Source organism: Schistocerca nitens, chromosome 1 (assembly GCF_023898315.1).
Source record: "Schistocerca nitens isolate TAMUIC-IGC-003100 chromosome 1, iqSchNite1.1, whole genome shotgun sequence".
Lineage (NCBI taxonomy): Eukaryota > Metazoa > Arthropoda > Insecta > Orthoptera > Acrididae > Schistocerca > Schistocerca nitens.
The window spans coordinates 40,119,739-40,131,836 of NC_064614.1; the positions used below are offsets into that span (position 1 = coordinate 40,119,739).

The window sequence follows — 12,098 nt, forward strand, 5'->3', positions numbered from 1 at the left end:
ACTTCGACCATCGTCGGTTATTTTACTCCCTAAATAGCAAAACTCCTTTACTACTTTAAGTGTCTCATTTCCTAATCTAATTCCCTCAGCATCACCCGACTTAATTCGACCACATTCCATTATCCTTGTTTTGCTTTTGTTGATGTTCATCTTATATCCTCCTTTCAAGACACTGTCCATTCCGTTCAACTGCTCTTCCAAGTCCTTTGCTGTCTCTGACAGAATTACAATGTCATCGGCGAACCTCAAAGTTTTTACTTCTTCTCCATGAATTTTAATACCTACTCCGAATTTTTCTTTTGTTTCCTTTACTGCTTGCTCAATATACAGATTGAATAACATCGGGGAGAGGCTACAACCCTGTCTCACTCCTTTCCCAATCACTGCTTCCCTTTCATGTCCTTCGACTCTTATAACTGCCATCTGGTTTCTGTACAAATTGTAAATAGCCTTTCGCTCCCTGTATTTTACCCCTGCCACCTTCAGAATTTGAAAGAGAGTATTCCAGTCGACATTGTCAAAAGCTTTCTCTAAGTCTACAAATGCTAGAAACGTAGGTTTATATCTTAGTTAAAAGTAACTTCAGTTTGTTGACTTACCACAACCACGGCGATCTTTGTCATCGTATTAGGCACAAGTGACAGTGATGGGGTCTTGCAATTAAACGTGAGAACATTACACTTCTGTTCTCAACTAGTTAAAGGACTGTACGGGAGTGCATATAAGATGCTTCCAAAGTACACAGGATAACAGATCTATTACGCGAGACCAGAGATTGATCAGATAGTGACGTACTGACAACACGCTTGACGCAGCAGATAACACTTGCTGTTTGAAACACGTCGCATTCAACCAGACCGTGCTATACTATATGAAAACTGTAACGCGTTGTGTGAGATTTTGACTGAGATACAGTTGACAGATTTTTACTAATTTAGCGTTTTGTAGGTAGGTGCATTAGAGCAGGGTGGAACTATGTGCAGGGAGGGCAGATGTTAGTGCTGGTTTTGTGCTCATTCTTAATACGTTGCAACTCGAGTATCACACATTCTTGTATGGGAATTGTCATACAATTCTTTTTGTTAGTTTCAAATGCTGTGGGTGAATAGTTATAACGCAGATGAGACGATGGTCATTTCAGGACGTCAGTCCAGCCTGTTGCCACTCAGCAACGAATGAATGAAAGGGCTTCAAGCAAAATCTCCCTACACTCGCCCTAGCGTAGAAGTGAAACGACTCGACGCAGAGTTTATCTCGCTACGACGGTCTCTGTCGCTAGTACGTGAAAACCTGCGAGACAGCGGCCGAATTTTGCACTGATAACGTATCTGCTAAGGGGGTAAGCGGAGGAGGCCGCGCGTATTTATGTGCGTGTCGTCCGCAGACGGCGCTCGATAAGTTGCAGCGATATCTCCGCGCCGCTGCGCCACCTTGACGAAAGCGTTGCACCAGCTGCCCGGCAAGTAGGTAAAGGTTACGTAGGCTCGCGGCGCACCGCACGCCTCGCCACGGCGGCGAGCGCGCGGCGCGGCCTTGCTGCGGAGCTTCGCTCTGCCGCGGACGGGGACCCCTCACCGCCGCGTCGCAAGTCCAGTCCACTCCGGTCCGGTCAGACGGCAAGGTCGCCGCTGTGTTCACGGTATAGCACGGGCAACCGGGCTTAGCGCGGAAACTTACATCTGTACTACTCTGTTAAAGCTGAGTAACAAATCTGTTATAAGAGCTCCAAGTTCCATAACGTCAAAAATAGCTGACAAAGATATTTTATAATGTAAAGGGCGCCGTAACGAACCTGTCCCTCTCTCACGAAAAACAGTTAATATTCACCCACAAAACAATCCGTTAAGGACTGCAACTTTCGCACGAGATTTTGATAACCACACACGTTTCCCGCTCCAGTCCATTCTGTTACTAAAATAGTTTGAGAGTATACAGCTACCCCTATGAAAGTAATACGTTATGCTAGGCAGTACACACTACTCCCAAATGTTCTGTCAAGTGTACCGAGCAAAAGCGTCGCGCCGAAGAAAGTGTACGCCCGCAATATGTAATGTATCAACTATTTATGGGCATTTAAACACTGAACGGCACTAGTGACACGGGTTGTGGCGAACTATTTCCGGGAGGAATGTAAAGAAATCAGAAAAAGTGCGCAATTTTTTAAAAATGTATATAATAAGACAGTCTCAGAGTCTGACTCAGCACTAGCTTCCAACAAAACCAACTAATACTTTACTCATTGCCATACACCAAGTTTCACTGATCTGGCCGTGTTTCACAACACCTACATTTGGGATGTGATATAACAACACGACTACACAATTCTGACCACACATGCAGTAGAACTATAAATGTTATGTTTCCCAGTTCATGTTCGGTTACCCTCATTCTTTGCACGTTTCGTGGCAACAATAAAAAATGGTTCGACCCTAACGATTCACCATCACAAATCACTCGAGGCTAATAGCTCAGTGCTAAATAAGTACCACTTACTTGAACGTCTTCAACTTGCACAGGACGGAGGATCAATCAAAACAGAGAGCACTTCACTAACGTCGCACAATTCACTGTATATCTCACGAAGACAGACCACAAAGTATACCTTTTGTAGGTCTCCACTGACGGATCAATCAAGAACAATGGTTGTCATTCACAACTGTCTGTAGAAATTTGGAAAGGAAAGAAACGTCTTTCCGACGGCAAGATTTTTTTTTATCTTTTCATGTCGATTTAATTATTACGATGCGTCTGAACGACAACTGGGTCACGTAACGCCAGCAGTGTCGACTGCTTCGGCTTTCGTCCGTTTACCATCTGTAAGAGCGGCTGGATCGAAAGACAACGTTTAGTCTCTTGTTATGTTTCACGTTTGCAAGTTGAAAGACTCCAAACCGATTAACAGCAGGCGAATCACGAAATATATCTCCATCGGCGTCGATTTTCCTCACGCTTCTGTGCAAAGAAAAGAGGCGACGAGACAAGGGAAGCACGAAAAATGGTACGGTGACGCAGTCCGTCAAGTCATTGGTATTTTATTCGGCTCTTTTCGCAAATACATATTCTAAATGAAATCAGTTCGCCGTTTACACGCCGACGGTTCCCACGCGATTTTCTTGCTCTCGCTGACCTTCCGGCAAAAGCCGACGTACAGAGTTGCGGCCAGGGAGTGCAGAAGCGCTGACCGCTTAGCGCGTGGGTCGCGCCGCCACCCCGCGAGCGGTCAGCTGTTCGCGGCGTCGCTGCGGCCTTCAGATTAGCCGCCCGGCGCGCCACGCCGCCCAAAACGCTCACGCTCTAGGCAGGCACACGGCCTTCGGCCCGGGACGGGGCCCCCACGGTCGTCGGCACTGTGGCCCACACACTGGTACACAACTGCGAACGCGACCCAACAATGCTTACAGCCGACGGACAGCAAACGGCGTAACTTTGTACACTCTGCCGGGAAATCTACATAAAGCACGTCAGTGGGGCAAAATTTCATTGGGTTGTTGTCAGTTTCCTACCGCATTACAGAAGTATACACGAAACAAATCTATTTTCAAGAAATACAGAAGGTGAAAAATGTTGAAAATAATTCTTCAGTCACCTTCGTGGCACAGTTTCACCTTTGCCGACATTTACGTTAAACCGACAGGTATCAGGTACTATCGGAACTAGTACGAAACGCGCACGAAACTTGTTATTCGCATTTCTGATACAAGAAACACTCGCAGAAATTGTCACCTGCAGGGTCATTGACTCGTTTATTCCGATTCTAATCTCCCAGAACTAAATGCGAAGTAAGACAAACAACACGTCACGGTGTTCGTTCGACAGGTCGCACTGATTCGTCGAACACACGTCTATCACCTCTGTACCGCAAAATACACTTTCTCAAAATTCAACAGCTGCAGTATCGAACCGCAGCAGGTAAAGACAGATGCATCGTGGGCTCGTATCACTGGAGGGAAGGTCAAGGCGCGGCGGCTGTACTAGGGATCTGTCAAACCGGCACGTCGACGTTAATGCCAGCTGGAACGAGAGGTGTCGGTGTACGGCGCGAGCAGTGAGCGTCCTGCGTTCGTCCCCGAGAGGCGGCCGCCCGCGTGTGCGTAAAAGGCGCTCGTACGCAAGGCGCACGCGGCGTGTCGCGTCGTGTCGCCGGGGAGTACGCCCCCGCGGGAAGGAGCAGGCGGCGCCGGACGTTACCGCGGCGACCACACATACACACAGCAATCACAACACAAACACAGCGAACGAGAGAAAAAGTGCGAGTTGGAGGGTTGGCTTACATGCCAGACGGAACCACTTCACTGTGTCACACCGCTAATAATTTCTCTTCGTCACTGAAGCACTAGAGCACTCATTGGCGGCGCTGCGCTGAGTGGTGGCTGCTGGAGGTGCTAGCTACCTGTAAGCTGTGTAGCCGAGCATGTAGCTTGCCCCGCTTCTCGTACGGCTGACCCGCTCGCGATCACGGCCGCAAGGCAACTGACTGGCCGCGGCCGCTCGGCGGACTGGCGCGGCCGGCGAGGCGCGGCGTTGCCGCGGTGCGCGCGCCGAGCGAGAGCGCCGGCCCGCGGCGTTGCCACACCGGCGCCGCCGCTGCCTGCGCCTGTGTATGTGTGGAAGGTGGGCGGAGCCGACGAGACGGACACGGCTGGCTTTAAATGGCTCATCCGCCGCGCCGCGGCGCCCGCGCCGCTCCGCTCCTCGCCTGCCTGTCAAAACAAGCGGCGGCCGCGGCGGCTGCTCCTTACTCGGCAACCGCGACCGGGGCCAGGCGCTCGCGAACCCACGCCGGCTCCGCCAATTACGTTGTGCGGCTGCCACAGGTGCGGCGTCTCCGTGCCCACCGGCCCTCGCCGCAGTTCAAAAATGGCTCTGAACACTATGGAACTTAACATCTGAGGTCCCCTAGAACTTAGAACTACTTAAACCTAACTAACATAAGGACATCACACACATCCATGCCCGAGGCAAGATTCGAACCTGCGACCGTAGCGGTCGCGCTGCTCCAGACTGACTCGCTGCAGTCGTGTCGCACATTGTGGTCCATTTCCTCTGAAACCTCCGCACCGCCCTCATTTAACCCCACCACGGCCCTTTCGTGTCCTCTCAAACCTTACAACCAACGTTGCTCCCCATAATTTCCGCATGTCAACCTATCACTGCAAAATACGTTTATCCCAATCGGCATTCATTGTACTGTACGCAGTCCTGGTTGGTCTGTCTCTGCGGGAAAAAAAAGCGATATGGGACTTGTGGGTTCGTTTTGTTGATCCACTTTATTTGTTATCCCCGAACCATCGATTGAAACTGTATGTCGGACCGGGCCTCAAAATCGGAACCTTGCCGTTGAGAGTAATGTCTATCGAATCATGCTATAGCTCAGTTGGTAAGAGCACTACCAACGAAAGGCGAGGCTCCGTGTTTGATACCTGATCCGGCATATCGTTTAAATCTACAAGAACGTTTCAACAGAGCGCACACTCCCCACGTCAAGGTCAAGGATTCGTCCTAGAAACGACCCCTTGACAGTTATAGTCCAACGGAGTTCCTCTGACGCCGGCCGCTGTGGCCGGGCGGGTCTAGGCGCTTTAGTCCGGAACCGCGCTGCTGCTACGGTCGCAGGTTCGAATCCTGCCTCGGGAATGGATGTGTGGGATGTCCTTAGGTTAATTAAGTTTAAGTAGTCTAGGGGACTGATGACCTCAGATGTTAAGTCCCATAGTGCTTAGAGCCATTTGAACCAAGTTTCTCTGACGTTTGGATATCAGGAAAGAGGTACTGGCAGAATTGAAGATGCGAGGCGGTTGGGAGGGGAGAGAGGACATGAGTCGTCCTTGCATAGTTCAGTGGATAAGAAATTTGCAAGTGAAAAGCAAGGTTTCAGGCTCGAGCCCTGGTTTGGCTCATAATTTTTATTTTCCAAACCAGTGTACCCTCCATTGCAGAGTGAAAGAATCATTCTGGAATTTAAAACCATTAAATGAAAAATGAACTACTTGTTGGCAAAAAGTCACAACACTCTTTTCACCACTATAAAGGCAGGCCACGGTGGTCTCGCGGTTCTAGGCGCGCAGTCCGGAACCGTGCGACCGCTACAATCGCAGGTTCGAATTCTGCCTCGGGCATGGATGTGTGTGATGTCCTTAGGTTAGTTAGGTTTAAGTAGTTCTAAGTTCAAGGGGACTGATGACCTCAGAAGTTAAGTCCCATAGTGCTCAGACCCATTTGAACCATTTTGCTAAGTGCTATACCACCTATTGCACTCCCCTGACTTAAGCCCTCGTAAGTTCAACTCGATTTCTAAACTGAAGGAAATACTTCACGGCATTCGCTTCAGAACTGCTACAAATTCGTCGGGCAATAAATAGACCGCGCCGCTCGAACTGTCAAAACAAAGTGGCACTGCTAAGAGTATCCTACGACTTCCACATCGCTGGCAACGGGTTGTACACAATGCTAGTGACTATTTTGAAGGTCAGTAAAACTTTGAAACGTGTATCTATTTTGTACGAGTTGGAAATAAGTAGTTGCCACTATTAAAGTTCCAACCCTCGTAACTAGCGAGTAGGTGGTGCCAGGCCAACATAACTGCAGAGGGTGGCAAACTTCGTTGTTTATACATACTGACACAGCTTCTAAACTGGTCACCTAATAAACCGGTATTATAACTCGAATAACACACATTTTACTAATATAAGGTTCGCCAGAACATCACATCAGTGTCCTAAATTGGCAGTTTCTTTGACATAAAATATATTTTATGTCAAAAGCAACTTTCAGTAACAATAGGTGCTCACGGTGTAGATGACATGCTGTAAGAAGGAAAACCACAGTTTAAAAATATTGTGACATGTGGATAATGAAAAGAAAAAAAAAAACACCGTATTGAAGCTCATCGGCATGCAACTTGTTACAACAGCGATGGAAATTAATTTAAATTTTCTATGTATCAATTTACATTTCATGTATTTCTTAAAACAAAAAGTCATTGATGTAGACGGAATTACCGCCGAAATCGGTTTTTGGGTAACAAAGTGCTTATACACACATAAAAAAAAGTTTTGCATCACCTCGGTCCCCCCCCCCCTCCCCGCACACACACACACACACACACACACACACACACACACACACACACACACACACATTGCATGTTGCACCACCCTACAGTGGGACTTTCACAGGTGGTGGTCCACACTGCTGTACACACCGGTACCTCTAATAACCCGTAGCACGTCCTCTTGCATTGATGCATGCTTGTATTCGTCGTGGCATACTATCCACGACTCCATTAAGGCACTGTTGGTCGAGATTGTCCCACTCCTCAACGGCGATTCGGCGTAGATCCCTCAGAGTGGTTGGCGGGTCATGTCGTCCATAAACAGTCCTTTTCAGTCTATCTCAGGCTTGTTCGATAGGGTTCATGTCTGGAGAACATGCTGGCCACTCTAGTCTAGCGATGTTGTTATCCTGAAGGAAGTCATTCACAAGATGTGCACGATGGGGGCGCGAATTGTTGTCCATGAAAGACGACTGCCTCGGCAATATGTTGCCGATATGGTTGCACTATCGGTCGTAGGATGGCATTCGTGTATCTTACAGCCGTTACGGCGCCTTCCATGACTACCAGCGCCTTACGTCAGCCCCACATAATGCCACTTCAAAACAGAAGGGAACCTCCGCGTTGCTGCACTCGATGGACGGTGTGTCTAAGGCGTTCTGGCCTGACCGAGTTGCCTCCAAACACGTCTCCAACGATCGTCTGGTTAAAGGCATATCCGACACTCATCGGTGAAGAGAACGTGACACCAATCCTGAGCAGTCCATTCGGCATGTTGATGGGCCCATCTGAACTCCGCTGCATGGTGTCGTGGTTGCAAAGATGGACCTCGCCATGGACGTCGAGAGTGAAATTGCGGACCAAGCGGCCTATTGCGAACAGTTTGAGTCCTAACACGACGTTCTGTGGCTGCACCAAAAACATTATTCAACATGGTGGCGTTGCTGTCAGGGTTCCTCCGAGCCATAATCCGTAGGTAGCGGTCATCCACTGCAGTAGTAGCCCTTGGGCGGCCTGAGCGAGGCGTGTCCTCGACAGTTCATGTCTCTCTGTATCTTCTCCATGGCCGAACAACATCGCTTTGGTTCTCTCCGAGACGCCTGGACACTTCTCTTGTTGGGAGGCCTTCCTGGCACAATGTAACAATGCGGACGCGTTCGAACCGCGGTATTGACCGTCTAGCATGGTTGAACTACAGACAACACGAGCCTTGCACCTACTTACTGGTGGAATGACTGGAACTGGTCGGCTGTCGGACCCTCTCTGTCTAATGGGCCATGTTGATGCGTGGTTGTTTACATCTTTGGGCGGGTTTAATTACATTTCTGAACAGTTAAATCGACTCTGTTAAAAATGGTTCAAATGGTTCTGAGCACTATGGGACTTAACATCTGAGGTCATGAGTCCCTAGGACTTAGAACTACTTAAACCTAACTAACCTAAGGACATCACACACATCCTTGCCCGAGGCAGGATTCGAACCTGCGACCGTAGCGGTCGCGCGGTTCCAGACTGAAGCGCCTAGTTCCTCTCGGTCACAGCGGCCGGCAAAGGGACTGTGTCTGTGATACAATATCCGCAGTCAACGTCTGTCTTCAGGAGTTCTGGGAACCGGGGTGATGCAAGACTTTTTTTGAAGTGTGTATCAAGATGAATCCACAAAACGCATTAAGGTCCGAAAGGCTGTGTCACGAAGGTTAGCATGTCTATCCTTTGCTAGCAAGTTTTAAATGGTCCATGTAACGTTTCTGTATAATTTTGTAACTTAAGCTAATAATTAAATGTCAGCGCACTTAGCTGGAAGGGAGTGTTGTTCCCTTCTGCGGCAGGAGGCGATCTGCTGGGCAGAGAAAATACGAGTAAATGTGGCCCGGAAATTGAGCACCGAACACGATCTTAAAATTGCCCGACGACTATACAACATACGGAAGAAATTTTTCTGATACATAATGCTTGTGCTCTGTGGGTTCACATACTCACGCTGCACCAGACTTGGTATCAAGAAGCGAAAAATTGACGCTTGAAATGTCCCGAAAAGTGTAACAAATCCGAAAGCAGGGCCGTCAATGAAACACGTAGTACTGAAAACACTTTATAACAAACACCAATATACAGCCAGAATGGAACTTAACTCCTGGATGGAGAGTGCTGCTATTCATACAAACATGGGATATTTCAGAATACACAAACATTACAAAAGTTATATTTTGAGAATATTCCAGAAATGATAAACACTAAAAAACAAATAGTAGTTGGTGGTCAAGTTTTAACCCACGACCCGCAGCGGGGCAGGTAGTGTGCTATAAGTTGCGGTTTAATCAAGAAATGACAACAGTGACGAAGAAATAGTCTGTAATACATGATGCAAAGGACAACGCAAGTGGAAAATAACGATTAAAAAAGTTGCCAGTGACGCGAACGAAAGTAGTTACATTACGTCATCATCACCACACTCTACGCAACAATAAAAAGGTTGGTCGGCCACTTATGCAAGAAACGTTATAAAACCATTTGAATCTCTTTCATCCCAGACGTTTTCGTGCCCTTGTTTTCCGAATGCAGAGTATTGTTCACAGAGATGACTAAGGTGTGCTGATACTGTCCCGATGACGTGCAAGGAAATGCAGCTATAGAAACAGTCAACTACTCTCTGTTGGCATCTAGCGTTATCAGATGTTTTCCTAACACATCACCGCAAGAACAGTTAGCTTCTGAACAACCAGGGAAATACAGGAAGAGTAAGGGCATCTCCATTTGGAAAGACTTTCAGACCCTGCCATAGAAGAGGCTGTAATCAAGAAGACCAGCAATTGAGGAAGATACTCAACAATTAAACGAAGTCCATCTGAACTGTAGAGGACAAGATGTGTGTGAAACTGGATTTTAGACAAAACAGCCTAACCTGACTGTGGAGCTGTGCAGACAACCTACCACTTTGTAAAAGAGTACTTCTTTGAAAACTTTTGTAGCATGTACTTTAAGTACTCCATGCAGCCGATGAACAGGGAGTTCCCACGATCGATTATGTAACCACTTCATTTTATGACGAAGGACGCTTGTTGCTTTTTATGAAAATTTTCATCAGTATCAGCCATTTGGCATCCACTGCTGAATACAGGGCTTCTCAAACCTTTAGACTAAAAATTATACAGGTGGTGGAGGATCCTTATAGTGATATGAGATATATCACTTGTGACATATATGGTAATAATAATAACTAGTGTGCTACGTAGCTTGATATGAACGTTCTTTAGAAGATACTTATAATAACAACTGCCAGTACGTAAGCTCACCAGACAACATGTTGGTGGGCCCTATTAAAAGAACTCGCTGGACGCCTTGAAGCTCTGGAGACAGACGGCCATGTGACCCTCCACCGCTGCCCTAAGTCACGACAGTAAACGGATGCAAGGCATAGTGTGAACTGAAGACCCAGTGTGGGGCTTAACCCCCATCGCGTGGAAGGTTTAGTCCAGGCCAGGAGTGGTTCTCTGATGTTTGGAGGGGTGTTTCTCGTACAATTACTTGGACCCATTAATTCAGTTTAATGTGTACATGAGCCGGGGTATTTATTACAAAAACTCGGAAACGAAGTGTTCACCTTTCTTCTACAGGGTGTCCCAAACGTCGGGAGCGGGCTGAATATCTCGAAAATGGTAAGAGACAGGGACGGGATGGATACGGATGTACGAGCAAAGGGGGCGGGGCCGCACTTTATGGGTGACTTCCGAGAGCTGTTCGCCATCTTGGTATCCGCAAAATTCAGTTCAGCTCACATTTCTTAAATGAGAGGGGTGTCATGTGATACATGTTTTAAGAGTAGAGTTTGACGAGAAACACAATGGTGAAGTATCTCTGACAGGTAAAAAGTTATGACTCATTTGTTGTGAAATGTGTTCTCATGAATCACGATGGTACGCAACACATTGCAGAACAATGTGCGCTTTACAGTATGTATTTCACATGCTGTCCACGTACGAGAAGATATTTCCGTATCAGTTGGGGAAAGTTTGGACACGACGCAGCACAGCAAGTGTGATAGTATCACAGGCCTCGGTAATCCTCAGTTTCAGGTGCTGCTCATGACGAATATTCACGGACAATACGACGGACTTCTGTTATCCCCCCCCCCCCCCCCCCCCGAGGCAGAATTCTAGTGTGGTCAGATGAGGCGAATGTGGCGGCCACTCGACGGGACCACGACGCCCATGTCTAACAAAGGTGGAACTGTGTGTCAAGGCATTCCCAAAGACAGACACCATAATGGGGTCGCGCCTCATCCTGCTGAAGATACGAAAGTTGAGAACCATGACCACCTCATCCAGCACTGCAGATAGATTGCAGCATTGATGATTTCCCTTAGAGAGATAGGGCCAATGGCACGCATTCCTCAGATGCCACACCATACCATGACTTTGCCACTTCCTTGAGCTCTGCAGGGAGACGCCCACCTTGGGTTGTCCAGTGATCAGTATCATATGTTGTGCTTGTAAATTGACGTAAAAATTCGTTTCATCACTGAAGAGTATGTTATAAGCAATATCGTGATCGGTGGCGTGATGTGGTAACACCCACTCACGAAATTGCATCCTCCGATCAGAGTCGTCTTGTTGCGTTTCGAATGGATGCTGTTTCTGTCACTGCTGAAGGATTTGTTCGATACTGCTCCGAGGCACGCCATGCCATTAAGAGAGTCTCCTGATACCTTGGACGGGACTCACGGCCTCTGTTGCTAACACTGCCGCTGTCGTAGCTTCGTCACATGCTGTGTGGGGACGGCTGGTATGGAGCATATCTGCCACCGATCCCGTTTCTTGTAACTTTCCTATCAGTTTCGTGGCCTCACTTTCCGTGACGGGTTCCCTACCAGGGTATCGCTGGTTGTAGTCCCTGGTATTTGCCTTAGAACTCTGGCCATCGTCTATTCTTTGGTCAGTGAGATGACCTTCACATCAGCGGCACACATATAACGACAAGGACAAAACGTGGTCAGGTTTGAGCACGCTGCACGACGAATTACACATATTATAACAAACGATGCACAGCT

General features: G+C 47.8%; 1 protein-coding gene across 5 annotated transcripts in view; it reads right to left on the minus strand.

The window, feature by feature from the left end:
- The window catches only part of LOC126240979 (zinc finger MIZ domain-containing protein 1), a 148,322-nt gene extending 143,837 nt beyond the window's left edge, over nt 1–4,485 (minus strand). For 4 of the 5 annotated variants that reach the window (XM_049947970.1, XM_049947971.1, XM_049947967.1 and 1 more), the window contains exon 1: nt 4,391–4,485. In XM_049947970.1, coding sequence (XP_049803927.1) covers nt 4,391–4,413 — 23 coding nt within the window. In that variant the 5' untranslated portion in view covers nt 4,414–4,485. Of the gene's footprint in view, nt 1–4,271 lie in introns of all 5 variants that reach the window. The other variant, XM_049947968.1, reaches the window with a different exon arrangement.
- Between the last annotated feature and the right edge of the window lie 7,613 nt (nt 4,486–12,098).